This window comes from Caretta caretta, chromosome 24 (assembly GCF_965140235.1).
Source record: "Caretta caretta isolate rCarCar2 chromosome 24, rCarCar1.hap1, whole genome shotgun sequence".
NCBI classification, from domain to species: Eukaryota; Metazoa; Chordata; order Testudines; family Cheloniidae; genus Caretta; species Caretta caretta.
The window spans coordinates 7,560,579-7,588,493 of NC_134229.1; the positions used below are offsets into that span (position 1 = coordinate 7,560,579).

Genomic DNA, 27,915 nt, shown 5'->3' on the forward strand with positions numbered 1-27,915 from the left:
GCGCATCTCCGCCCCGGGAGCTGCCGCCGCCGCCCCGCTGCTGTTGCGGGAGGGCCCGCTCGGAAGCCCCGGGGCGAAGTGATTGGCCCCCAGGCGCGGCCAGCCCTCTGGGCCGGGGCGAGGGGGGTGGGGTTATTGCTGCAGGAAGCCCGGTGGCGGCCGGGGGGGGGGGGACGCCCAGGCGGGCCGGGCCGGGCCGAGCCGAGCCGAGCTCCCAGCCGTGCAGCGCGCGGGGGGCCATGCGGCTCCTCTCGCCCTGGGGGAGGATCCTGGCCGGGAAGGGCCCCGGCTGGAGCCGCCGGTGGTACAAGGTCCGTCCGGCTTCGCATTGCAGCGTGCGACCTCCCTGCCCGGGCCCGTTTCTCTCTGCTGCGCCTGGCTTTGGCCCTTCGCGCGCTTTGGGGGCTAGCAGGGCCCGCGGGGCAACCGGCGCGGGCTGGGGACTGGGCTCTGGGGCAGGCCGGGAAGGTGACCCCGCCCCAGGGAGCTCCATGGGGCTAGGCCGAGCTGGCTGGGGTGTTTGTGGCTGCTTTTTGCTGCGGGGGGGTTGCCTGGGCCAGTGAACCGTGAGCGTGTTGTCCCCTTGGGAGGGGGCTCTGCATTGCAGAAGCCTGGTGCCCCCTATGGGACTGTGGGTATCTCAAGGGCACCAAGAGGCTCCAGCAGAGCTGGGGGCCCATGGTGCTCGGAGCTGTACAGGCTGCCCCGGCCCTGCAGTCCGTCTCACCCCCCTCCCAAAGCACTATATTTAGTCCTGCCATGAGTGTAGGGGACTGGACCAGATGACCTCTCGAGATCCTTTCCAGTTCTGTGATTCAGTGCACACCCTGCTCTCATCGCTAAACATTGTTCCTCCAACAGGAGCTGGGAGAGGAGCCCAGGAGTCCTGACTCCCAGTCCCCTCCAGCTCTCCCCCCTCTCTCTCGTTTCCTTGCCAGAGCTGGGAAGAGAGAATCCGGGAGTCCTGACTCCAATGCCCAGCCTCTATCCACTAGACTCCACTCCCATTATGAACTTCCTCCAGTCCCTCTGTGGCTCTTTTCCAGACAGGCGCTCTCTTACCCCACCTCGCTGAGCGGCTCTGTTTGTACGAGAAGCTAAAGGCTGCCTACGACGAGCGATGTGCAGACCGGGCGCAGAAGGCAGGTGGGCCAATCCAGATCTCCCTGCCCGATGGCCAACAGGTGGAAGGAGAGTCCCTAAGAACCACGCCGTATCACGTGGCGTCACAAATCGGGTACTGGGTGCCATTGCACGTTTTCGCCCTATGAACAGTTGTCTGCTTTCAAAACCCTTGGTTTGCATTGAGTCCATCGCCCCTAGGGGTCCGGTTTGGCTACGCTCAGCTGGGCTCTGGGCACCTGACTTCCTCCTTTGAACCCCCCCCCCCACACCCCGAACGTTGTTCCTGTAACTCTCACCTGCTCCGTGTGGCTCTGTCCCACTCTAGTGATGGCTGGCCCACATGGAGCCTGCAACACGATGGCTAACGGAGCTGGGTCTTTGAGCTCCTGCTATAGAGGCGGTTCGTGCTTTTAAAACCAGAGGGCCCAGGTGAAAGGCGCTGCTGCCCATGGCCCGCCTGGGGCACAGCACGAGTGGTGGCCCATAAGCTGGGGGGCCTTCCCCCGGCTGGGGTGAGTGTGCAGCCTTTGCCCCAGCAGCCCTCATTAGGCGTGGGCAGAGCACCTCGCTGAGGAGGAGTGGCTCGACTAGAAGTGGGTTTGCCTGCTGTAGCTGGCGGGTGTCCAGGCTGCAGAGCCCGTCCTTGGAGCTGGTGCTAACCGGCTTCTTGGTGGCAGCCTAAGCAGAGAGGGTCCAGGTATGAATGGGTCTTGGAGACATGATCCCTCTAGCTCAGGGAAAGGGGTGCCGGGGGAGAACTCTCTGCACAGTTACCCGTATTCACCCTGGGCTGTAATTGGGCCGGAGACCTGGCTCCAGGGTCCTTTCCCCAGCACTAAAAAGAAAAGGAGGACTTGTGGCACCTTAGAGATTAACAAATTTATTAGAGCATAAGCTTTCGTGAGCTACTGACTGGCCGGTCACGTGTCCTATATTGAAGTGTGTTCTGTTACCTCTCTCCTTCCCAGTCGGGGCCTGGCTGAGGGTGCGGTGGCTGCCAGGGTGAACGGGGCTCTGTACGACCTGGATCGCCCCCTGGAAAGCAATGCCGCCTTGGAATTCTTGGGCTTTGATTCTCCAGAGGGGCAGGCGGTGAGTGATATCTGGCGCAGTGTTGTCCCCTTGGGACATAGCAGGAAGTCACCAGACAGACCTTGAAAAGTCGCTAAATGTAGCTGTTTAAGAGCTCAAAAGAGTCAAAAATGTCACTAAACAAAATTTCCGGGGAAGTCAACAGAGAATTAAATATACACACTCACGCGCGCATGCCCAGGCGAGTATAGTCACAAAATCATTCACAAGCAGCTCAATAATGTTAATAAAATCTATTCCGTGCCCTTCTTAGTATGTTCTGTTGGACACCAAGTCAATGTCATTACGTCTCAACCGAGCATGTCCTCGGAAGAAATCGCATTGCAGGGCTGCTTGGGCTGAGATCACTATAAGTGGCCGGTGAGGAAAAGAAGTTCGCGGAGGCTAATTAAATATGTCGCTAAAGCCAGGTGCCCTTTGGAGAGAGCAGCATATTAGCTGGGCTTGTTTTCACCCAAATGTTCTTTCTCGCTGCTCTGTAGTAAGTAGAACAGCCTGTGATGCAGGGTAAGATGGCTAATGAAGCGGGCAGGGCGGGCGAGGCAGGTTAGCCAGCGAGGAGAGCCGCACGGATGGAAGGTGGGGTGGGATGAGACAGGGCCATGTGTCCCAATGGGGCAGCGGGTACTGTGCCTCCAGGGAGGAAGCCCTTACTATAGGATCAAAGGTGGAGTTAGCTTGATTTTGACTCCCCTTTACTCCTTCCCCTGGCTTGGCCTGGGGTTAGCTACCCAGCTGTTCTCAGAAATTGAACTCTGGGAGCAGGGGGAAGGGGTCCAGCTAGTGGATTTTTGGTTTTAAATCTACTTCCTTGGCTCCCTGCAGCGCCGAGCTCAGCTCAGGCGAATGCCCTACTCCCCCTAGCTCTGAGTCCTCCCTTCCACTACCCTGTCAGCACAAATCCAGGCTGGCAAGAAAAGCCGAGGCTTGGCTGAAATTAACCAACCCCAGCTGACCTGGGCTGCAGTGGGGTGAGGATATTTTGCAGGTTTAGGTATGGCCCAGTACTTAATTTGTGATGAAAGAGGTGCCAGGGCTCAGCTGCCCTTAGTCCCGGCAAGCCCCTGCACAAATTAAGCACGGCTGGGGTTATGACCTGCCAAATGTGTCCGATTGGTAGGAAGGACCCTCTGCTTTGGGGCTAATGAATATTTCCCCTTTAATCATGTGTGTTGCGTTTATAAACCTACACCACGATATCGCAACTGGGGGTGGGTGGGTTGGGTGTTTGTGGTTTTTTGTGTTTTTAATTACAACATTTTGATCCAGAGGGGAAGTGGAGGAGTATTTACAAACCCCAGCCGTATGGACTTTGCTGTTTGTCTAATTGAGAGTCCAATTTCCACCCGTTTAAGGGGGCCTGCCTGCAATGGTAGAACCTCACCTGGCCCTGATTAAATGCTCTGCCCCTCTCCAAGCCTACTTAGCAGAGGGCTGAAGGTTTGTACGTGAGCTAGTGGCCCTCTGCTCTTTGGGAAGGGCGCTCTGTACACTGCAGCCCAGGTCGGTGAATTTCAGCCCAGCCTCGGCCTTTCTTGCCAGTTTGGATTTGTGCCAACAGGTTAGTGAAAGGGAGGACTCAGAGCTGGGGGAAGAGGGCATTCGCCTGAGCTGAGCTCGGCACTGCAGGGAGCCAAGAAAGTAGATTTAAAACCAAAAATCCACTAGCCGGACCCCTTCCCCCCCCCCCCCGCTCTGAGTTCAATTTCTGAGAACAGCTGGGTAGCTAACCCCAGGCCAAGCCAGGGGAAGGAGTAAAGGGGAGTCAAAATCAAGCTAACTCCACCTTTGATCCTGTAGTAAGGGCTTCCTCCCTGGAGGCACAGTACCCGCTGCCCCATTGGGACACATGGCCCTGTCTCATCCCACCCCACCTTCCATCCGTGCGGCTCTCCTCGCTGGCTAACCTGCCTCGCCCGCCCTGCCCGCTTCATTAGCCATCTTACCCTCCATCACAGGCTGTGCTACCTACTACGGAGCGATGAGGAAGAATATTTGGGTGAAAACAAGCCCAGCTAATGTGCTGCTCTCTCCAAAGGGCACCTGGCCCTAGCGACGTATTGAATTAGCCTCTACGAACATCTTTTCCTCGCCTGCCAATTATAGTGGTCTCAGCCCAAGCAGCCCTGGAATGCGATTTCTTCCGAGGACATGCTCAGTTGAGACGTAATGACATTTGACTTGGTGTCCAGCAGAACGTAGTAAGAAGAGCACGGAATGGATTTTATTAACACTGTCGAGCTGCTGGTGACTATACATGTTGGTGACGTCTTCCTCTGAATGTCCCTGTAATTGGCAGTAAAAGTTGCTCGATTTGTCACTGGTCACTTTGACACTTATTTTCTTACTAGGGAAACCAAAAAGTCACTAAATCTAGTGACAAAGTAGCTAAGTTGGCATTCAGTTGTGGGGAAGGAGCCCTCTGGTGGTAGGAAAAGGGAGCCAGGACAGTGGATAATCTGGGCCGTTTCTGTGGCTTCTAGAATCTGTCCCTTTAGTGCCATGGTTCTCAACCTTTCCAGCCTACTGTACCCCTTTCAAGAATCTCCTTTGTCTTGCGTACCCCCAAGTTTCACCTCACCTAAAAACTATTTGCTTCCAAAATCAGACCAAAAAATACAAAAGTGTCACATCACACAGTTACTGACAAATTGCTGACTTTCATCATTGTTATCATGTAATTATAAAATAAAATCAATTGAAATATAAATACTGCCCTTCCATGTCAGTGCATAATATATAGAGTGGTATAAACAAGTCATTGTATCAGAGTAGCAGCCGTGTTAGTCTGTATTTGCAAAAAGAAAAGGAGGACTTGTGGCACCTTAGAGACTCACCAATTTATTTGAGCATAAGCTTTCATAAGCTTCACTTATGAAGTGAGCTGTAGCTCACAAAAGCTTATGCTCAGATAAATTTGTTAGTCTCTAAGGTGCCACAAGTCCTCCTTTTCTTTAAGTCATTGTACGAAATTTTAGCTTGTACTGACTTGGCTAGGGCTTTTTATGTAGCCTGTTGTAAAACTAGGCAAATATCAAGATGAGTTGATGTAGCCCCTGAAAGACCTCTGCGTACCTCCAGGGGTACATGTCCCCCTGGTTGAGAACTACTGCTTTAATGCACCTGCTGGAGTGTAGGGGTCACCAAGGAAGCGGGGTTTAATCAGTGTTCTTTTTAACTGTCCTTTGCAAAAGCATCTCTCCTGACTATCCTCTAAAATAGTGGTTCCCAAACTTGGTTTGCAGCTTGTTCAGGGCAAGCTCCTGGCAGGCCGCGAGACGCTTTGTTTACCTGCCGCGTCCGCAGGTTCGACCACTCGCAGCTCCCAGTGGCTGCGGTTCGCCGTTCCCGACCAATGGGAGCTGCGGGAAGCAGTGGCTCAGGTGGGCCACCATCTTACACTCTTAATCCTCAATGCATGTCATTGAGATGCTGGACTAGCCAGTGACTCCTGCACTTGGGTATCTGACTGGCACAAACTGCACTGCCAAAAGCACAGATGCAAAAGGCTGAAAAATTAGCCGCTCAAGTTTTGGTCGACAGGAGTCGGCCAGGCCAGGGACAAGGGCAAGGAATTAGGCAGAGAGGAAAAGCAAATAGTGGCTAAAGCTAGCCAAAAGGGAGAAGGAACAGCGTGTATAATGAGTATAATAGTCCCTAGCTCTCAAAATGCTTTACAAATGTGAGCAGTATCTTGTTCCCAATTTTACAGATGGGGAAACCGAGGCACAGAGCAACTGAAGTGACTTTCCCAATATTACACAGCGGTAGAGGTGGGAATAGAGCCCACGAGACTTCAGTCTGCAGTCTAGTGCTCTATCCACTAGATAACACTGCCTCCTGGGAACAGGCAGGCCCCCTAAAGACAGCTAACGAGGGACGTGGGCTCCCTCTCTGAACAAGCAGGCACCCCATATGTGAGAGGCTGCAGGGTGTCTCCATTAAGCCAGTGCTCTGAGTCGTCACTGGAGCTGGGATCCCAATGGGCCGGAGCCATGTGGGGTGCGGCAGGCCTTCCACGTGACCCCAGGTCTCTTTCCTCCCCAGGTTTTCTGGCACTCCAGCGCCCACGTCCTTGGAGCAGCAGCAGAGCGAGTCTACGGAGCCCTGCTGTGTCATGGGCCCAGCACAGAAAGTGGCTTCTTTTATGACATGTATCTGGCTGGCCGGTAAGAGGGGCCGGGGAAGCCTAGCTGGGCATCCCAGCAGAAGGCCTGTTGGCATCCGGATAGCGTCATATTGTATTTTCATTAAGACACAGTTAAGAATCATCCAGTTGGGTCACTGTAGATACATACTCAGGATTTCTATATTTTAAAACTGAACTGTTTCCAGAGCTAAAACAGGATTTTAGATCAGTCATTTGTAAATGCAAGTTCAATTTTTAAATTTGTTTTTAATCTTTCCATCTTTAATACCTTGAACTGGAGTGTGTTTTCGTTTGTGCTGGAGAAATATAAAATGCACTGTATAAATAGATAGCAATATTTAAGACTTTATTTCTAATTACTGAGTAACTTAATAGGAAAAGAAAGCACACCACCATTGGAAAAAGGTGATAACATTTGTATCTACTGGAAATATACTTTAAGGTGTCTTAGAGTTGATAGGAAACAAACAAAAGGAAGTATTTCTTCATGCAACGCACAGTCAATCTGTGGAACTCATTGTCGGGGGATGCTGCGAATGTCAAAACTTGAATACTTCCATTGCCCCTATCACCACACAGCCATGAATGGATTTAGCCTAGGAGGCAGGGAAGTATTAGCCCCATTTTGAAGGTGGGATCTAGGGCACCCAGAGGTGAAGTGACTTTCCCGAGGCTAAGCACGGAGTCTGTGGCAGAGCAGAGAATCAAACCCAGAACACCTGAGCCCCAGGCCTGTGCCTTAACCACTAGGCAACCCTTCCTACCCTGAGGAGGGGGAACCTCCTCTGCTGCTTTGAGTGAGGGAGTGGGGGCAGGAGCTAGATAGTCACCAAGAGGGGGGAGCAGAGAGAGGGGGAGTGGGGGCAGGGCTTTGGGGGAGTGGGGGCAGGGCCATGTGGGGCCCCCACTGACAAAAACCAAAAGTCAGCGCCCATGATCTCACCTCATCCATTCCCTGCCGTAGCAGGGGCCTCTGGTGCACCTGCCCCTTCTGTTCTCTCCCTGTGACGCAGCTGAGTCTCCTGTGGACTGAAACGCTTGAGCTCGGTTCAGGGGCGTGCGGGTGGGTTCTCTGGCTGGTGCCGGGCCGATCAGACGAGGTGATCTGAGTAGAGATGGAAAGTATTAAACGGTTAACGGACGAGTACTAGTCTTACCATTAATATATTGCAGTTCACGTTTAAAGCAGATCGGCTAAATCAGGTGCTGCCTGGCTGCCCCCATCTCCAGCGGCTGCTGCTCCGGGCAGCAGGTACCTGGGGGAGGTGGTGGTGGTCGCTGCTGGGACGCGTGCCAGGCAGCACATCCCCAGCCAGGCAGGGGGGAGCCGCAGCCGGGATGCTCCTGCCCTAGTCGAGTCTGCTCCAGTTGCTGATGGGCCCCCAAATCCCTGCTGCCTTCCCTGCGCTCGGCAGCGGCTGCTGCCCCCAGTGGGCTCATTGCGCTGGGCACTGCAGACCAAAGTGGGGTGGGAAGCGTGAGACCGGGCAGAAGAGCCTGCTGCATGTGCCCCCCCCCGCCTGCCCCCTCTTCCCCTGCCTCTGCCCTGGCTCCTGGGATCTCACACGCACACACCACGCGCGTGCAACCAGGCTTCTCCGGTTTCAGACGGTGCTGCGCCCCCTTCTGCTGGCTGAACTGGTTAACAATTAAACGGTTAACCAATATCATTTAAATAGTTTAAACGGGTACTTTTTTTAAACAATATTTACATCCCTAGATCTAATGGTCCCATCTGGCCTTAAACTCTATGACACTGAGTTGCAGTTGTCACGTGGGCTTGTTTGTTTTCCCTTCCACTAGGTGGCATCCTGGGATAAACTAGCATGAAATGCTCCACACCACGAGGCTGCATCCGCAGCACCGTGCCTGCCTCTGCTTCCCTGGAGCCCCCGGCCGTTATGCCAATGTCTGGCCTTTGCCAAGCTTTGTCCCTGGGTCCTTTCCTGCAGCAGTTAGTGTTGACTTGGCAGTGCATGGGGAATGGGTGCAAACATGGGGGTGAAGACGCATTGCTAAGGACGCTCGCTCAGGCTGGCCACCTGCCGGGATCTGCAGTCCCGGCTCAATTCTTCTGTAACCGGGGCTTTAAAAATGTCTCGTGCTCTCTGCAGAACCGTGCTGGGTAGTGAGCTCCCAGCCTTGGAGGAGGCATGCAAGTCCATCGTCCGAGAGAAGCATCCCTTCGAGAGGCTGGAAGTGTCCCGAGAGGACCTGCTGGAGCTATTTAAGGTGGACAGATGTGTTTGTATATTTCATTGCTCTCAGAAACCCCCTCCCTCCAGGGCCTCAGGATCAGTTTCAGGGCAGAAGTGGGAGTAACACAGAACCCTGGGGCCAAGTAAACAGTTGTGCAAATAATGTCACTGACTAGGTCCTGCAGGAGTCCCAGCAGCCCCTGTGAGAAGTGATGGGAGCCTCCTATCACTTGGGACTAGACAATCCTTGAGGGGGCCATTTAGGGATCTGGGGCAAAAATTGGGGATTGGTCCTGCTTTGAGCAGGGGGTTGGACTAGATGATCTGCTGAGGTCCCTTCCAACCCTGAGATTCTATGATTCATACTTCCACAAAGCCCTGGTGAATGCCTGGTCAGGAAGGTGCCATCCTTAGTCCCCTGGGATAGGTCTTTCGCCTCTGGGGTACACAGGGAGGCTGGCTTGGTTTCCAGAGCTGCCCTATGAGCTGGCCAGGGGCTAATAACCTGCCTTTCTACTGCCTGCACCCACTCAGTTTAGAGTACGTCTGTCATCTTCCCCAGCCTTCTCAATCCAGCCAGCCCCGCCCTCTTTCAAGAGCTGGTGTTATCTGTATATCTAACCTGTCTGGGACTGCAGTGTCTGAGCACCTCACCATCTTCTCTACCCAGGGCAATGCTATCCCCATTTTACTGGTGGGGAAACTGAGGCACAGAGACTAAGGCCTAGATTTTTAACGGTATTTGGGCACTTAACTGCTATTGAAATCAACCGGAGTTAGGAGCCAAAAAGACCTTTAAAATCTGGCCACAAGTGACTTGCCTGAGGTCATCCAGGGAGTCTGTGGCAGAGGAAGTGATCCCGAGTTCCAGGCTAGAACTCTAACCACTGGGCCATCCTGCCTCTAACTCCCGTGTCTAGCACCGCATGCCTGCCTGGCACACCACGTAGTGAGTGAAGAGCCAGTCTCTGTCCTCAGGAGCGTGCTGGCTGCATTGATGGGCCCAGCAGCTTGCTGGGGCGAGATGGTGGAAGGGATGTGCATGCTAGAATTGTGGGCTTCTGTAAGTGGCATTTAGATTGGAAGCTTTTTGGGGCAGGTGCTGTCTGATAGTCTCTCTGTACAGTGCCTGGTGCGAGAGGGCCCTATTCTTGTTTGGCCCTTGGGCACTGTCATAACAAACATGAAGAGCAACGGCTCAGAGTAGATGAGCTGCTAGTTATCTGTGGGCTGTATCGTGATCGCTGGCCCTACACTCTCCTCTTTTCCTTTCCCCAGTACAACAAGTTTAAGCTGCAGGTGATTGAGGCGAAAGTGACGTCACCGGCTGCTACGGTGTACAGGTGAGCAAGGGCCCCGCAGTCCGTGCGACTGCCCCAGCGCACCCAGGAGTGGTGGGCAGGGCGAGATCTGTGACCCCTGTTCCTCCAGACTCGCAGCCCTGGGGCGAAAGTGCCCTGTCCCCCAGGCCGTGCCCCAGTGGTCAGGAAAAAGTGTGTGTCTGTCTGAATCCCACTTCATACACACAACTGGCCATGCTGTGTCCCCGCTGATTACACGACAGTCACAGTCAGGCTTTCGTGCACGGAACTCTTTACACTGATTTCCGGTGGTGGGCTTCGAACGAGCTGCCCTGCAGCAGTATTTCCACCGCGGCGCTAGCCAGGATTGTTTTGTCACGTTCACCTACCGTCCTTGGCCACCAGCAGTGATTGTCCAACATAACTTAACAAACCAATTTCCAACCCCCCCGAAAAGGGGAGATGGCGCTTGTCGGGTGCCCCTCGGCCCCCCAGCTCCATTGAACACTTACTTTTCCCCTGCTGCATCTGTGACCCTTCGCAGCTCCACCCTCTTTAAGCACGGCCACGCCCTGATGCTTCTCTGAAGTTGAGTTGTGGTCAGGCCCGGATCTATGTGCCTCTCTCAACCCGGTGGCACCGTGACTTCCTGGTACCCACTACGTGGCTGGGAAAAACTCACCGCTGGCTGCTACAGGCGTTCCCGTGAAAGGCAGGGGGCAGGGCCGGGGGGGACCGTCACTGCTGGAAAGTGAGAGTGTTGCGGGGGCTTGGGCCCCGCCTCTGTGGGCTGGGCTGTGGGTCCGGGTGCTATGATGGGAGGGAGTGTGACAGAACGGGCACGAAGTGCTAAGGGCCTGATCCTGCCCTCGTGCCCGATTGCACAGCTGGGTGGGAGCGGTAGGTGTGAATCCACTCGCAGACGTTGGCCCAGGTTCTGATCCTGCACCCATGGGGGTGACGCCCGAGTGCCTTTCATGTGAGCCAGTTGCATTGTAGGAGTGCCTAAAAGCCCAAGTCACGGACCATGACCCCGTTGCGCTAGGTGCTGTACAAGTGGAGCTAACACACTAGGTCATTGGCCCCTTCTGACCACTTGGGGCATCCTCTGACTTCCCCCTCTGCTCTCTCATTCCAGCCCAGCATTTCTCACCCCACCCCTAGACCTCTGTCTGTGCTCTGAACCCCTATCTCCTTTCCTTTCCCCAGGTGCGGGGGGTTAATCGACCTTTGCCGAGGTCCCCACATCAGGCACACGGGGAAGATCCGAGCGCTGAAGATCCTGAAGGTCAGTGCTAACCCCAGCCAAGCTCAGCTGCTGGCACCAGTGGGAGGGAGCGTGGTGTGCTGGGGGTATCACTCTGCCCCTGGGCAAGCTGCATGAATTTAGGGTAGTCAGTGCCTCTGTTTTCCCCCAGCTGTAAAAATCCCAGCAGGAGGGTGGAGCCCTTTGATATGAAATGCCTGATATGATCTTGCTTTGCACTGAACACTAGCTGTGTTTTGTCAGAGGATCTTCAAGTGCTTTAGAAAAGGAGTAAGTACCATCCCTGTTTTACAGGTGGGGAAATCGAGGCACAGAGCAGGGATGTAGCTGCCCAAGGTCGCCCAGTGAGTCCGTTTCAGGTTCTCTTCCTGACTCTGGCACCTGGTGTTTTATACCAAGCCCATCACCATAGCGCCTAACCCAGGAGTCCTGACTCCCAGCCCTAACCACTGGACCATGCTGTTCCAAGAGAAGCATAAGCTTTTGCTTTTCTGTTGGAGTGGTAGGCAGTAGAACGGTGTGTTGATCCCAGATTACCCTGTCCCAGCCAGTGTGGAGCTCAGCCCTCTCTTCCTTCAACGCCTTCCTGTGGTGTTAGCTCTCTTTCCCACTTCTCAACAGAGCTCCTCCGCCTTCTGGAAAGGAGACCCCGCTCTGGAGTCTCTGCAGCGGGTGTACGGGATCTCCTTCCCCAGCCCCGTACGGCTGGAGGAGTGGGAGCAGCTCCAGGAGGAGGCAGCTAGCCGGGACCACCGGAGGATTGGCAAGGTAGGAGCCGGCGTGATCACCCACGGGCAGGGTCGTTGCAGCAGCGTCTGTGTCTGTACAGCCCAACCCACTGGCTTAACTGTCCCCAGTTCTGAACAGGGAAGGGATAAAGGGCATGGAAGCGTTGGAGACGAAGGCCTGGAGCCATCAGTACCTGCCCTGCTGATTGGAGGCCCCTTGGGTAGGAGAGGTGCCCTGCAAGACGCAGCTCTCTTCGGAGCTTGGGCACGGGCAAGCCGTTGTCTTCCGTTGCCGTGCCACGTCTCTCCTTCCTTAACAAAGTCCACGTCTCTGTCTCCATCTTATGGGTCCCAGAAGAGGCTTCTGAACCTGCTGCTGTTTCCAGCTGCCGGGCTTAGCCCTTAGGACCCTGGGTCCAGCCCCCATGTAGGGGGTCATCGTGCGTAGACACTCTGTCTCCTCGGAGCGGCGTCCAGGGGACCTTCTCTTATTTCCTCCCCAGGAGCAGGAATTGTTTTTCTTCCATGAGCTGAGTCCTGGAAGCTGCTTTTTCCTGCCTAGAGGAACTCACATCTACAACACCCTGATAGACTTCATCAAGGTACGGGCAGCCGTCGCGTTGGGGTTCGCTTGGTCATGCCTCGGCGCAGGGGTTGGACGTGGTGACTTTGCGAGGTCCCTTCCAGCCCTGCATTTCTGTGGTGCTGTGATTCCTTCGCCGTGTGATGTCCTGTAGATCTTCCTGTCCCAAACACCTCAGTGCAGCTGTGACCATTAGCCCGGGCTCTGGGAGAAGACTCACACCACCAGGTCCCAGCACAGTCGTCGTATGTGATGCTCCAGCACTGGCTCCCTGATCAGCACGACCCGAGGTGTTTTAACCTGGCTCTGCTATGGATTTCCTTGGGGAGAGGGAGGAGTGCATGGCCCGAGCCACACGGGTCAGGGAACTGTGCTAGGCCAGGAGCGTGGCTGCCCCTACCTAGCTGGGTGAGGTTGGGTCTCCAGTTCGCAGTGAGGTAGGTTCATACGTTATCTTGGAGGCGTCTGTCTCTGGGTCCCAGTCGCACAGGCTTCCTAGGGGGTGTCCACACCCTGCTCCCATCTGGAAAAAACATGCTGGAAAAAAACATCGGGCCTGTCTGTCGTAGGTCCTTGGCTAGCACCAGCGCTGTAGTGTCTGAGCACTGTAGACCAGTTAATGTATTTATCGTCATCCATCCCTGTGGGGCAGGGCAGTGCTATTATTCCATTGTACAGATGGGGAAACTGAGGCACAGAGAGGCTAAGTGCCTTGTCTGTGGCCACACCGGGGGTTGGTGGCAGAGCAGGAATTGAACCCCAGGTTTCCCATTTCCAAGGCTGGTGCCCTAACCCCTGGGCCACCCTTCCTCTCCTCCCCTACCTAGCCACAAAGAAAAAGCGGGGGACATGGCTCCCAATAAAACTATGAGCAAACTCCGCTCCCCAGTGGGGAACCCGTGGGATACAGACAGGTGCATAGACATCCCCTCACAGGACACACCAGCTCCTGGTGTGAGCGACACGTTGTTCCCAGGAGGCTGTGCAATCTAGCCCATTGGACTGGGGCTGTGAGCAGAAGCCACAAATTCCTGGGGGACTCGTTGTAGGTAAGGCTAAGCTCCTACACCCTAGATGTTCCCAGGACGCTCTTCTCCTGCATACACAGAACCGAGTCTTTTAGGGTATCCTCAAGGTTGTTCGTAGCTTATGGGGACGGGGTGGAAAGTCAGGCCATTTCCGCATGGAGACTTTCTAGCTGGATCTTTGCTTGTATCCCGCTGTGCTATGAATTATCCAGTGAGTGCAACAGCTCGCTCTCCGGGAGCACAAAAAATGTCTGGTGCTTCTTTGGGAAATGTTCCTGGACTGGAGATATGTAGGGCAGCTCCCTGGGCTTCTGTGCTTGTGCTGATCTGGCATTACAACATAGGGCAAGAATCAAGATCGATGCTTTTTCCTCGGGCTGCCGTACAGCCATTGCGTAGGTGGACTACTGTGATCTAGGACGCTGACTGTGAGTCAGCAAAAATGGGGAGTGTGTGTGTGTGCACACAAGCAATTGAAGCTGCAACAGTTCTTACCTTACTGTAACTATGGTACTTGGAGATGTGTTGTCCATATGTACTCCACGATCCTTCCCCACTACTACGGAGTCTGCTTTCAGATGGATTCTGTATTAGCAAAGGATACCTAAGCAAAGGATACCTAAGGTTCCTCAGTTGGAACCATGAGGACATTTGGGCTCCAGGCACAGCCCCCAAAAGACACTGCTGGCTGAACAAATCTGAACTGGAGTGCACTGGGTATATGTGTACCAAGGGTGGAATGTGTGTCTGTCTATTTATATGTCTGTCTATCTGTGTCTGTCTCTCTCTCTCTCGCTCGCACTCTCTCTCTTTCTCTATATACATACACACACCCCAAAGAACCAAAGTAAGTAATCATTTATTGTAATCCCACTTCTCCCACCATCATTCTCTGTGACCCTTAGACAAGTCATTTCTACTTCTCTACCTTAGTTTCCCCCGGGAAAGGAGGATGGGGCTGTGAGTGAGGGCTGTGATTGGAAGATGTGAAGCCCTGTGTCGTTGCTAAGGAGCATTCTCACTGTAAAGGGCGCAGTGTGTCTCAGGTCTGTGTTTTCTGCCCCCACTGCAGAGCGAGTATCGGAAACGTGGGTTCTCGGAGGTGGTCACCCCTAACGTCTATAATGCCAAACTGTGGGAGCTGTCTGGCCACTGGCAGCACTACAGTGACCACATGTTCTGCTTCCCGGTCGAGAACGAGACCTTCGCCCTCAAGCCAATGAACTGCCCTGGTCACTGGTGAGCGAGGCACCCAAGGTCTGCTGCAGGCTGGCTGTTCGACTGTTCCCAGCTCTGGAAGGGGAGTGGAGTCTAGTGGGTAGAGCGGGGGGGTGCTGGGAGTCAGGACTCCTGGGTTCTATTCCCAGCTCGGGGAGGGGAGTAGGGTCTACTGGGTAGAGCGGGGCTGACTGGGGATTGTCCTGGGTTTTTGCTTAGCACTGTAAAATAGTTGCCTATGGTTAAAATCTCAGGCACAAAATCATAACGCAATTCGGATGGGAGTGGGAGGTGGTGATACTTCTTAAAAACATGTATTTCAAATAAATCTGCAGCCTGCTAGCCCTGGGGTCTAGACCAGAGATCCACTTTGGAGTCGCACTGATGCCCAAGAGCCCCTGTTCAGCGTGGGCAGCACCAGAAGGGACTGCTCTTGCAGCTCTGTCTCCATAGCACGTGTAGGCCTTGGCCTCTTCGTCCAGACTGCCACGGAGGTGTCCAGTGGTGGTGTCCCGTGTATCCCTGGCAGCTCTCTCCCCTCTGAGGCCCCTGACTGGCTGCTGGGCGGGAGGGACCCTCTTCCCACTGAGGTCCTGGCTCTCCTGCCAGAGAAGCAGCTGCAGGGGCTGGATCGAGGGCAGTTCAGCAGCTCCCTTCCCTGTTAGAGTCCTCAGTGCACTTCTCAGCGGGGCTAGGGCTGGCTCTGATTTCTCTCCTTCCGTCATTCGGCCCCACCAGCCTTATGTTCGCTCACCGGCCCCGCTCCTGGCGGGAGCTGCCCCTCCGCCTGGCCGACTTCGGGGTGCTGCACCGGAACGAGTCCTCGGGGACCCTGACTGGCCTGACCCGGGTGCGGCGTTTCCAGCAGGATGACGCTCACATCTTCTGCACCCTGGGCCAGGTGAGTGTGTGGAGCCAGGTACCCCAAGGGGGGGGGTGGGGGGTGGGCGGTAATTATCAAACCATCCTTCCCTACACGCCCCCATCTCCTTGGGGATGGGCGCTGCCCTCCGTCCCGTCCCGCCAAGCTCCTTGTGTGGTGTGTTCCTTTCCCAGCTGGAAGGCGAGATCGGCGGATGCCTGGATTTCCTGCAGGCCGTGTACTCTGTCTTCGGCTTCTCCTTCCGCTTCTACCTTTCCACGCGCCCGGAAGGGTTCATGGGGGACGCTCACGTGTGGGAGCAGGCTGAGCAGGTGGGAAACACGACCCCCTTTCCAGTGAACGCAGCATGTGTCTAGCACTGCCCTGTGCACCTCCCACACCCTGAGACGTGGGTGTCCCACGCTGAGCGGGGTCAATCGCTGTCCACCCCTTGCTCGGGGTTTTAGAGCCCAAGTGTCCTGGTGAAATTCCAGCCTGCATTCTGGCACTCTGAACTAAGTGCTAAGCAGAGGGACGGTCTTGTGGTTAAGACTCTGGACTGGGGTTCAGGAGACCTGGGCTCAATTCCCAGCTCTGCGACTGACTTTCCCTTGTGACCTTGGGCAAGTTACGTCATCTCTGTGTGCCTCAGTTTCCCCTTTGTCTGTAAAATGGGGATAACAGCACTTCCTTTGCCTGCCTGGGCTATTTGCATTCTAAATAGAGACTCTCTTGCTCTGGGTCAGCATCGCGCCTGGCACGGTGGGGGCCCTGGGCTTGGCTAGGCATCTGGCATGACGGGGCCCATATCTCAGCCAGGGCCTGTGCTATGCCCGGCGCAGCAGGGGCCCTGATTTCAGTTGGAATCCATAAGCGCCGCTGTAATAAATGGCTTTGCCCGTGGTGTTTGCTTCCCCCCCCCAGGTTGCTGATGCACCGTGGTGGCTGTTGCAGGTGGCGAGAGGCTGATGTGGTTGGGTCTGAGTGATTTTCTGTGGCACAGAGCAGCACTTGGGGGAGTTGCCTGGCACAGACCCTTGTGGTTGGGTCCGCATGCCACCTCTCGTAGTGCAGCAGCATTGAATAGACCCGTCTGCTACAGCATCATCCACCGAGGCAGGGTCCACTTACCGTGCAGAAGATGCTGCTCATGTGGCGGTCACAGCTGGTTGGCAGGGTAGATGCTGGTGGCTTCTTGTCTCCTGCTGTGACTTTCAATATTGAATCAACCCTGTGACTAGCTGGCACTGACCATGTATCCAGGAGCGACCTGGGGCAAAAGGCATCTACTGATCTGACGCCTTTGTCTTCCAGCAACTGGAGAAAAGCCTCAATGATTTTGGGCAGCCTTGGGAGCTCAGTCCAGGCGACGGAGCATTTTATGGGCCAAAGGTTAGTGATTGTTCGATCCACCGTCCGTGGTTGGAGCCAGGACTCCTGGGTCCCGAGCCTGTCACCAACTTGCTTTGCCTTCTTGGGCGAGTCATGTCCCTGCTTTCTGCCTCAGTTTCCCCACTTACAGCACGAGAGTAATGATTTGGATGTGAAGAGCAGGAGGGGCCATTTTGATTCTCTAGTCTGACTTCCTGCCTAGCACAGGCCAGAGAACTCGCCCAGTGATTCCTGCATCAACCCCAACGCTTGTGGTTGAGCGAAAGCATTGGTGATCCTTGCCCTCTGTTGTGAGGCACAGAGATCTGGGGATGGAAAGCACTGGGACTAGCTCGGCACAATTGTTTTATGAAGCTGCACGAGTGTCTTAAAACAGACGGGCTCTAATTTTGATTAATTTACAAAACAGCTCAAATTAGTAGAAGCTAATGGAGGGCCTGGAATTGGACCCTATCTTGTTTATGCGTATCCCCTCCCACCCAAAGTTTTAAAGGATCAGCAAATTGTGTGGGATTTAATCAGGGATGACTAAGGGCTTGGTACTGCAAAATACTGACACATGTGAGTAACTTTACTCATGCGATTGGTGTGATTAACTTGTGAGCTGTCCGGGTAACTCACCTGTGCAGGAATCTATTGGGCCCTTGGGCTGGGTCTACTCACGGGAGTAGTTATCTATGGAATGTGCAAGGAGCTGCAGGATTGGGCCCCATGAATCTTTGCAAACATGGCTCTCGAATGTCTAGTGTCGCAGGGTACAGGTGTCCTAACAAATGGTCAGCCATGTGCTCGGTGTTTCCTGGGACTTAATCGGCAGCTGGAGCTGAGACTGTAGCCTGGGGTTTTTGTCTGGGCTTATCCCTGCTGGTCAGGAAAGTCTGTCCGTTCCCCCCCTCCCAGATCATTGCTGCGGCTATAGCCATAAATAGCATGGAGGGGATAAAGTGTAATGACCTTTGTCCCGCACTGATAAGCGGAGTTGTATCGCCATGGAGACAGGGTTCTGTTTAAAGTGCTGTCCCCACTATGCAAGGTTCCTTGAGGAACCAAAACTCTGAATCTGTTGGGAAATGGGTGACTCACCCACGTCCACGTGCTGTTTCAGATCGACATTCAGATCAAGGACGCCCTGGGCCGATACCATCAATGTGCCACCATTCAGCTGGACTTCCAAATGCCCATGCGGTTCGACCTGACGTACATCAGGTATAGCAAGATCTATGGGATGCTTGTCTATACAAACAGTTCGTGTGCAGCAAGCTGGTGTGTAAACCTACCCGGTGCTAGCCTGCTGCTCGCTAGCCGTCCGTGTATATGGTGCCGCCGTGCACTAAAAACTTTTAGTGCGCTTTGACCTACCCGCCTTTCCAAGCAGGGTATGTCAAAGCACAGTAGGAAAGTTGTCGTGCACAGTCGTGGGGCTGCATGGACGCTTAGCGCACAGCGGACTAGCCCAAGGTAGATTTATGCTCCCAGTTTGCCGCAAGCTAAGTGTTGTGTAGACAAGCGCTTAAACCCAACATCCTAGCCAGTTAAGATCGTGGGGTGGGGTAGCGTTTGAAGGGGTTGGGGTCTTGATGTAGCCCAGTGGGGAAGGTGTGTTACGGCTCCCCCTCGGTGCCTGATCCCTAGAGGATACGAGTCTGGGGTGCCTTGGTTTGTCAGCTCAAGCAGCTCATGCTTTTAAGAACATAAGAATGGCCATACTGCATCAGACCAATGGTCCATCCAGCCCAGTGTCCTGTCTTCTGACAGCGGCCAGTGCCAGGTGCTTCAGAAGGAATGAAAAGAACAGGGCAATTATTGAGTGATCCATCTGCTGTTATCCTGTCCTAACTTCCTGCACTCAGAGGTTTAGGGACACCCAGAGCCTAGGGTTGCATCTGTGACCATCTTGGCTAATAGCCATTGGTGGACCTAGCCTCCAGGAACTTATCTAATTCTTACATACTTTTGGCCTTCACAGCATCCCCTGGCCGTGACTTCCCCAGGTTGATTGTGCGTTGTGTGAAGGAATACTTCCTTTTGTTTGTTTTAAACCTGCTGCCTGTTAATTTTATTTGATGACCCCTAGTTCCTGTGTTAGGCGAAGGAGTAAATAACACTTCCTTATTCACTTTCTCCACACCAGTCATGATTTTATAGACCTCTATCATATCCCCCCTTAGTCGTCTCTTTTCTAAGATGAACATTCTCAGTTTTTCTTGACTGCTGCTGCACATGGAGTGGATATTTTCAGAAAACTAACCACAATGACTCCAAGATCTTTCTTGAGTGGTGACAGTTAATTTAGACACCATCAGTTTGTATGTAGCGTTGGGATTATGTTTCCCAATGTGCATTACTTTGCATTTATCAACATTTGAATTTCATCTGCTATTTTTTCGCCCAGGTTTGTGAGATCCTTTGTAAATCTTCAGTCTGCTTTGGACTTGCCTATTTTAAGTTCTTTTGTATAGTCTGCAAACGTTGCCACCTCACTGTTTACCCCTTCTTCCAGATCATTTATGAATATGTTAAATAGGACTGGTCCCAGTACAGATCCCTGGGGGACCCCACTATTTACTTCTCTCCACTGTAAAAACTGGCCCTTTATTCCTGCCCTTTGTTTCCTAATTTTTAACCATTTACTGATCCACGAGAGAACCCTTCCCCCTTCTCTCGTGGGTACTTACTTTGCATCAGAGCCTTTGGTGAGGGACTCTGTCAAAGGCTTTCTGAACATCCAGAGGTCCCAGTTCAATCCCTGGTGTGTCAGCCAAGATACCGGCCGTAATGTTAGCAAAACACGCAATGAACTTTGGATTTCCCATGAGCCTAAAAGAGATGAGAAGATATTTGTTGGGTTCCCAGTCTCCCTGAGCCCCCTTCAGTACATCCAGCCTGAGAGTTTTAATAACCACCAGTGGATGATACAACCCTAGTCCTGGCCAAATCTTGCCAATAGAAGATACATTCTGAATCCCCTCTGCATTTTCATCTGGTTTTGTTGTTCTTAGAAACCTAGGACTGGAAGGCACCTTCTGGGTCATTAAATCCAGTCCCCTGCTGTCGCAGGCAACCCCCTCCTATTACCCCATTGACGAACAGGTCAAGCTCTAGCTTCCAACTAGTTAGGTCCTTTGTCCCCCCTGTCCCTGCCTCTTGTGGGAGACTGGTCCAGTCCCTCCCACCTCTGAAGGTCAGAAACCTTCCTCTCATTTCCAGCTTCACTTTATTCCTGGCTAGTTTTGTCCCCATTCTGTCTTTGTTTCCCATCTTAATGTTCTGTTGCCATGCGCTGTTCAACAGCTGTCGTGTCCCGCCCCAGAGATGACCGCATTTCGGTGGCGCATGGAGCGATCCCTGTATGGTGCACCGTAGGTATATAAAGCCAAGTGGATACGGTGCTGTGGGATCCTTGTGGTGAAAAGCACCCTATAAATACCGGTTTTCTCTTCCTGCAATTCCAGGCCCTTCCAAGCTGAAGAGGGGAACACGTCAGGGGTAGTTAGAGAGGGGAAATCAGGCCGTGGCGTTTTCATAAGCACTCAGTGTTGGCCTCACCCTACTCCTGTTGATGTTAGTGACAAAATTCCTGCTGATGGCCCCAGGAGCAGAGCTCAGCCAGCATTGGGAATTTAGGAGAATCCCACCCCAGGAACCGTGAGCCCTTAACTGAAGATCTGACTGCACCTGATACATTTTGCAAGAGCTGAAGCGTTAACCCTGGTCTTCTGGCCACGTCCCAGAAAAGCTGACGCATTAGACCTGCCTGAGAACTTCGTTTCACATTAGCTGGAAATTAATTCACTTCCTCTTTCGAATGAGGGACAAAACGATATTTGGCAAATTGTGGTGCAACGGTCTCGCCCTAGAGGTGGCTGCATTTCTGCGGTGGGCAAGCGGGTGATCTCACATTTCCATGCCCTTTGGAGTGTTTACAGGCACAGCTCCTGCTCACGTCAACGGGCACTGTGCCTGTAACAACCCCAGGAGTGGCTTATGAGGTTACTGTTCCCCATCTGCTTCTGGAGCCACTTTGTTGCTATAGCAACTTCGAGTGGTATCTCCATCAAATGTAAACACATTGCAGGCAGGGTCAGCCCCAGAACTCTTACTTCCTTCTCTCCTTTTGTGTGTCACGTCAGACCCCTGGACAGGAGCATGGGGAAGGGGCGTGCTCATCGCTCTGTACCTTCAGTGCCCGTTGACCGCTTCCCATGATCCTTTTCACCCACAGCAAAGATGGCAGCACGTCCGAGAGGCCAGTGATGATCCACCGGGCGGTGCTGGGCTCCGTGGAGAGGATGCTGGCCGTCCTGGCTGAGAACTACAGCCGGAAGTGGTGAGGACCGTTGTGTTAGCTCGTAACCCTGCATCGGGAATCCCTCACCCTATGGTTCCTTCCCAGGTTCCCCTTCTGCTACGACTGTCCAGTGAAGACCCGCCGGGGGGCAGTCGGCGGAAGCGTGGTTCTGGGTGGGCATTTACTGTTAAGAGACTGCAGTGAGGAGTCAGGAAGAAAAGCCAGGTAGCCAGATGCCCAGGGCTCGCCCTCTGGGATGCAGCATGGTCTTGTACGCAGAGCAGGGGGCTGGAGTCCTAGGTTCTGCTCCCACCTCCATGTGACGTCAGGCAAGTTGCTTAAGCATTCGTGGCCTGTGCGCTTAGATGCACTGGAGTTGGGCTTAGTCCCTGCAGACAAGCTGGCCAGGGCTGCCGGTGCATTAGTGACCCATCCTGCATTGGCCTGGAAGACGGACAAAGCTCGGGTGAGCGGGATTGCCCAGCACTGAAATGCCAGGGGATGGGGAGGAGAGGGCTCTTGTGTAACGAAGCGAAGGGAACTCAGCCTCTCCCTCGCTTTGCAGGCCTCTGTGGCTGTCCCCGTTCCAAGTCATGGTGATCCCGGTCGGACCCGACACAGAGGTTTATGCCCGTGAGGTGAGTGGCGAGAGATAGGCCCGGCCTGCGCTGTCTGTGGCTGGGATCTCTGACGCGTGTCTGTCTGTGTCTCAGGTCCGCGAGACGTTCCACCAGGCAGGGTTCACGGCGGACGTCGATGCCGACTGGAGTGCCACGCTGAACCGGAAAATCCGGAAAGCTCAGCTGGCTCAGTACAACTTCCAGCTGGGTAAGAGCAAGGGTGTGAGCCAGGGCATCCCAAAATAACCACGTCCCACCTGTCCCTGGAGGCTCGCTCGGCCACAACCAGACAGCCGTGCTTGGGGCGTAGGAAAATGAGACCACGCTTCCCCTGAACACCCGTTCTCTGATGCAACAGGTGCTCGTTACAGGAGATGATTTCTGTCCCTCATCAGCCCTCTTGCTAATGCACTGCTACTAACAGCAGAACTGGGACCATTGGGCCAGAGGGTGCTCCTCCCACTGCCGCCTGTTTGAGGTGGGGTGGAGGAGCTCTCGTGCGCAGGTTCCCCCTCACTCATGGGCAGTGGAGGGGGGGTGCAGCCATCTCCATGGCAACATCTGTCACTCGCACTCCCCCAGAATGCACTCTCGTGCATCCAGGATCTGGGCTGGAGGAGATTGAGACTGGGGCCGCGGTGCACTCATCCTTCCCCTCCCATCAGCCCCGTGGCGAACCCATCAGAGGAGTCACCGCTCCTGGCTGGGTTCTCTCGTCCGTGGCGTCTCCCCCGGCTGGGTACGTCGACCTCGCTGGAGAGCAGAGGGAGGGCCTGGCGCACAGGCTGTAAGGGCTGTAGGTGCACGGCCCTGCCCTCGTAGGGAGCTGTGGGGAAAGGGGCAGGCTTTACTCTGCCCCTGAGGGTCCTTTCCTTGCCCCCCCAACATCCCTTGGGGAGTGGGGACGGAAGCAAAGGCTACTAAGCCAACTTCCCCCTAGTCCCACAGAGGCAACAACTAGCACAGGGGGAGTGAGTTATAGGATCTACCGCAGACCTTGGCCTAGGTGTATTATGGTAGTGCAGGCGAGGCCCCAACTCAGAGCAACCCTTAGGCTGCTCGAACTCAGATCAAGATCCCACCATGCTGGGCGCTGCACATAGGGCCAGAGACAGTCCTTGCCCCAAAGAGCTCATGGCCTTACTAGATAAAGGAAGGATTATTCTTCACATTTTTATAGAGGCGGGAACTGAGGCCTGGAGAGTTTGAGTGTCTATGGCAGAGCCAGGATTTGAACCCAGCTCTCCTGAATTCCAACCCAATGTGTTGGCCACCCTTCCATTCCAGCTGTTCCTGCTGTACTGGGGCTTGCAGTGTGTGGAATGGCACATGGTGCTTAGGGAAGCTGGCCAGAATGGCTCTGCCTTCAGCCAGTGAACACGCTGCTTAGTTTAGGCTCAGTTATTGTGCCTGGCTCTCCGGTGTCACCTGGTTACAGGCCTTTCCTCCCAAATCTGCTGTCGCCATGGCAGCTGCCACCCCAGATCCTTCCACTCTCCCCATGTAAATCGCTTGAAGGCTTATTGTTCCCTGCCATTGTGTGGAACCTAGGAAGCTGGGGTTAAAATGAACCCGGATACGGAGGAGATATCGGGACCCTCTTGGCCAGTCTGTGTTGAGACGGGTTTGGGAAGCACTCATCCCACTGGTGTCAGGAACACGCCTCGTTAGCTCTGTGCGATCTCTTCCATTTCTAAATGAATGCTTCACATCTATAATACACGTCTATGCCCTTCCCCTGCTGGCTGGATTCTCCAGCCCTTCCCTGCTCGTCTGACCTCTTTCGGCCCCAGTCTGTTACTCTGGCACCAACAGGCACAGGTGAAGTGACTAATAGTGACCTTGAACTAGGTGTATTACGGTAGGGCCTACAAGCCGTGACCCTGAGGCTGCTCTAACTCACGCGCTGCGTAGACGAATGAGACCGTTGCTGCCCTGTAAGATGAGGCTATAGCCGCTTACAGGGAGTGGGTAGGACTTGCCCAAGACCACAGAAGGGAGGATAGGGGAACCAGGGGTATGAGGCAACAGTGTCTGGCCTCCAGCCTTATGCTCTGGCCACTGGCCTGCATCGAGTGTGAGATCCCGAGGAAAGTGTAAGAGATGGGGGCGGGGGGAGATGAAGTGAAACCCCAAACCCACTGTGACCTCAGTGGTCAGTGACTGTAAAGTACCTCAGGGCCTGTTTCCTTGCTCAGCTGTGAGTGATCGGCTGTCAGAGTCTCGGCTGCTGTTAACTCATCCAGTTCTCTGCGGGCACACGGAGCTCTCTCCTAGCAGGTGTGGAAGTGGTTGTGGCAAAATATGGGATGCTGGCATGCTTTGCTTGGCACAGGCTGGGGTGGCCGGTAGCTGGCCAAACCACTGGCAGGAAACCCAGTTCCAGCTCTCCGCACCCTGCTCATCTAACCTATTTGTCTCCTATAGTGAGTTTGGCAGAGATGAGAATAGAACACAGAACCCAGGAGTCCTGACTGCCCCATCCTGGGCTGTAACTCTGAATAGCAGGGGAATTCAGATAGTGAGGGTCTGGAGGAATTGAGGTTGGGAAGTTTTAAGAGCCAATGTCCGGTTAATGATAATCCCTAGCTTTTATAATCTGGAGAGCGTGCAACGTGCTTTACAAAGGGCGTCCGTATCATTAGCCTGTTTTACAGATGGGGAAACTGAGGCACGGGTGGGGATGTTATTTGCCCAAGTTCACCCTACAGGCCAGTGGCAGAGCTGGGCTGGAACCCAGTTCTCCTGAGGGCTGGTCTGCACTATAGGCCTATATCGGTATAAGTACATTGCTCATGGGGTGTGAAAAATCCACCCTCCATAGCAACATAGTTATCCCACTTAGCCCTCCATGTAGACAGCCTTTGTCAGTGGGGAGCTTCTCCCGTTAACACAGCCACCGCCTCTCGTGGAGATGGGTGAGCTGCGCCGACGGGAGAGCTCTTAGAGCGTCTACACTGAAGTGCTACGGCCGCGCAGCTATGCTGGGACAGCGTGTTACGTATAGAGCTGCCCCGAGACCTGTGCTCTCTCCACTAGGCCACTTCGACTCCAACCCCAAGGACCTTTAGGTGGTTGCTGTCTGAGCTGTCTAAGGGGTTTGAACACTCAACCAATGGGAGCTGCGTGTCCAAAGCCCTCAGGTGGCTTTTTAAATCTTCGTCTCCATCTAGTTCACTCCTGATACTGCTGGTTTCCCCATTGCCCTTCACTCAGCTGGGATGAGACAGGCTGACAGGGCAGGTTTCCTTTGGTTTCCAGTCAGTTTCACTCCATCAAGGCTGCAGTTCTTGGGTTGCAGATATCTGCGGGGGGGGAGGTGTTTAAGATCCAGGCCTTTGCTCTGAATGGACCCAGATGCACAGTCCCGGCCCCGAAGGACCAAGAAAAATGGGGAACCTTTTGATTAGTCAGAGTCGGTTGCGCTGCTTGTGACTGTCGCAGTCCCATTAAAAATAGACCGCTCTGCCTCCCCTGTCCCCATGGTAGTGACTCGGCTAACTCTGTCCAGCTCCGCTCATGCTTGAAAGGTAGAAACTCCTCAGGCCCAAGCTGTCTGGTTGGGGCGGCTTTGCCACGGCACAGCCAGGGGGTGCAGCCTGTGGAGAGTCGCCCTCAGATAGGAGGATTCACCAGGCGGCAAGAAGAGAGGGGGCATGGCTAGGATGCACTGTGTGGATCTCTGGCTGGGGTCTCGTCCACCTTCAACCCCCCCAGGGTGTTAGCAACTGGAGGGAGGCTGAGCGAGCCCTGCAACCGGCCCCAGAGTCAGGGGAGCAAAGGGGAGCTTAATTCTGCCTCTGGACTGTGCATGGCTCTCCTAGCACCGAGGATCTGCCTCGAGGGTACAGGAGAGGGACCACAGAAGAGGCTGAAGGAGATGGAAAATGGCTTGGCCTGGAAGCTGTCCAGGGCAGAGCGGTCTCTCCCCGGTTTGCAAAGGGCCTAGCAAGCTCTTGGATGCTGCTAGTCGCCGGTGGAACAGGGTCCCGAGGGCAGGGACGAAAGCAGCGTGGCCTGGGCCATGTTACAAAAGTCCTTGCAAATGCTCTGTGGGAAAAGGCCCCGTGCTGGCTTGGTGGTGGACCAGGATCAGCCAGGCTCTTCTTGTCCCAAAAGCTTGTGATTCAGCCCTTCCATTAGCCAGATGTTTTGGGGAAGTTAGGCTGAGCTCAGTGTCTGGGCTCAGTTAGGATTTCAAAGCCCTTTGTGCAGTTGGATGGGGGTGACTTTTCCCAGCCCTGGATTTGTGTCAGGAGACAGGGGGTGACTCTTCCTCAGAACTCAGCATCCCTCTTGCTGTCTAAACAAACCAAAACAGCTCTGTGTCCCACCTCATCCTGCCAGGGCCTGGGCTCGGGTTGCACTTGAGTTCAGGAAATCCAGGCTTCTCCTGGGAACACTGAACTCGGCAGCTGCAGCCTTCCGCAGAACCTGGCGGGAGGAGATAACGCGCCGGGCTCCCTTGTCGCTTCGGCTGCTCTGGGTCTGGAGATGAGCTCCAGGTAACGCTGGCTCAGCTCACCGCTTCCTCCATTTGCCTTGGGCTGATTAGCAGCGGCCAAAGCAACAAGGACCTCGCTGCATCTCACTCGGCCTACCGTGAGAAGTGGCTTTATGTGCATCTGCCTGGCTGCAGCCCTGGGGAGAGTGGGATGCCTCCTATTGCCCTGCCTGGGAACTGCAGCTGCTTCCCCCGGGGCTGGATTGGCTCCCAGCTCCCGAAAGTGCTACCATGACAGCCCTGCTGCTTGGGATCCTCTGGCCACCAATGGGGTGCAGCAATTGTCTCCCCCCCCCCACCACCCATGCTGTCCTGTCCACATACCTCAGCCCTGCCCTGCAGGGACCCCCCTAGGGCGGGGGTCAGTCTTGGCCTCTCCGCTACAGCTGCTGACCCGGGGTGAGGGCAACAGGAGACATAATTGATGGCCTTTGAATGCACCCGCCCCCATTCCTTATTCTCATGGGCAGGCTGCAGCATGGCTCTCCCTGGGCACCATTCTATCGCGTAGCCTGGGCTGATGACCAGAGCCCTCTTGCTTCACTTCCTGGTGGGCACTGGAACAGAGCCAGAGCAGACCTGGTGGCCTGTCCCCCTTCAGCAACGCACAGGGGGACTGGGTCCCTCCCCTCCCCTGATCTCTGCCTGTGGGGGAGATTGATGCTTCTGAGGGCCTTGCTGGGTGCCTTGATGCCCCTCGCCACCCACTGTAGGGTCTGGCATGGAGCCTTGCATGCAGGGGAGTTTGCCACGGGGTGCGCTGGGCTGGGGAGGAAGGGGTAATCAGCCTCGCCATGTCTCTCTTGCAGTGGTTGGCAGGAAGGAGCTGTCCAGCCGCACCGTCAACGTCCGCACCCGCAACTCCAGGCAGCATGGGCAGCGTGACCTGCAGGAGGTACTGCTCAGGCTGCGGGAGCTGCGGGATGCCCGGCTCAGAAACGCCGAGGAGCTGTTCTGAGCCAGTCCCCACCGGGCGTGTCGTGGGCTCGCCTCTCCGGGGGAAGCAGGCGGCGATGAGCGGCTGCCTGTCCGAGTCGGTGATGGAGCGGACAAGCCAGGTGCCAGTGGCCTGGTCCGTAGGATTGGGCTGGGCTTGCCAATGGGTGTCAGGCATCTGTGACTAGCCCTAGCCCTTGCCACGGGTTCGGTGCCACAGGGAGGCTATGCCAGCTGCTCTCCAGATGTCCGTCGCCCTATGGCATCGGTGCAAACCCTACACACTCCTGCGATCTACCGGCGCTGCATCCACTCCACAGACCAAGGGCAGGAGCCGCTTTAGGGGCTGGCGGCTACTGAGAGGCACCCCTCCCCCCCCCCCCTCCCCCCCGCCAGTGAGACGGGGAGAAGAAATGCGCGCTGATGCTGTAGCGTAGCAGGGGCTGGACCCCCCCCGCCCGCCTCCGGCCAGAGGAAGATGGTTCCTGGGACATACAGGCCTGGCCTGTTGGCTCCGGTCACTCACTCAGCCTCACTCTCGCGGACTCGGGTCTCCTGGGCCGATTAAAATGTGTTATCAAGTCAAGGCAGTGTGTCACTAGTGGTGGCTACTGGCGCCGATT

The 27,915-nt window shown here is 54.8% G+C and overlaps 1 protein-coding gene across 2 annotated transcripts; it reads left to right on the top strand.

Annotated features, from left to right (window-relative positions):
* Positions 1 to 157: 157 nt before the first annotated feature.
* Positions 158 to 27,878, top strand: TARS2 (threonyl-tRNA synthetase 2, mitochondrial). Of its 2 annotated transcripts, XM_048827977.2 has the most exons (18): positions 158 to 311; positions 1,047 to 1,237; positions 2,094 to 2,217; positions 6,265 to 6,386; positions 8,482 to 8,599; positions 9,844 to 9,908; positions 11,076 to 11,154; positions 11,755 to 11,901; positions 12,365 to 12,463; positions 14,545 to 14,711; positions 15,429 to 15,591; positions 15,747 to 15,884; positions 16,867 to 16,944; positions 18,050 to 18,150; positions 21,167 to 21,271; positions 21,798 to 21,870; positions 21,946 to 22,060; positions 27,166 to 27,878. In XM_048827977.2, exons 1-18 carry the CDS (start codon positions 240 to 242, stop codon positions 27,312 to 27,314), a joined length of 2,106 nt encoding a protein of 701 aa, XP_048683934.1. In that variant the 5' UTR covers positions 158 to 239; the 3' UTR covers positions 27,315 to 27,878. The 2 variants fall into 2 exon arrangements, with proteins under 2 accessions (XP_048683934.1, XP_048683935.1); XM_048827978.2 differs by lacking the exon at positions 21,798 to 21,870 and having other exon boundaries at positions 27,166 to 27,303.
* Positions 27,879 to 27,915: the final 37 nt, after the last annotated feature.

What these genes read in the sequence shown, in the direction of transcription:
- TARS2 (XM_048827977.2), top strand. Translation starts at nt 240, where the DNA reads ATGCGGCTCCTCTCGCCCTGGGGGAGGATCCTGGCCGGGAAGGGCCCC. An exon ending in CCCTGATAGACTTCATCAAG is followed by an intron (nt 12,464 to 14,544) that starts GTACGGGCAGCC and finishes CCCCCACTGCAG; the next exon opens with AGCGAGTATCGGAAACGTGG. An exon ending in TGTGGGAGCAGGCTGAGCAG is followed by an intron (nt 15,885 to 16,866) that starts GTGGGAAACACG and finishes TTTGTCTTCCAG; the next exon opens with CAACTGGAGAAAAGCCTCAA.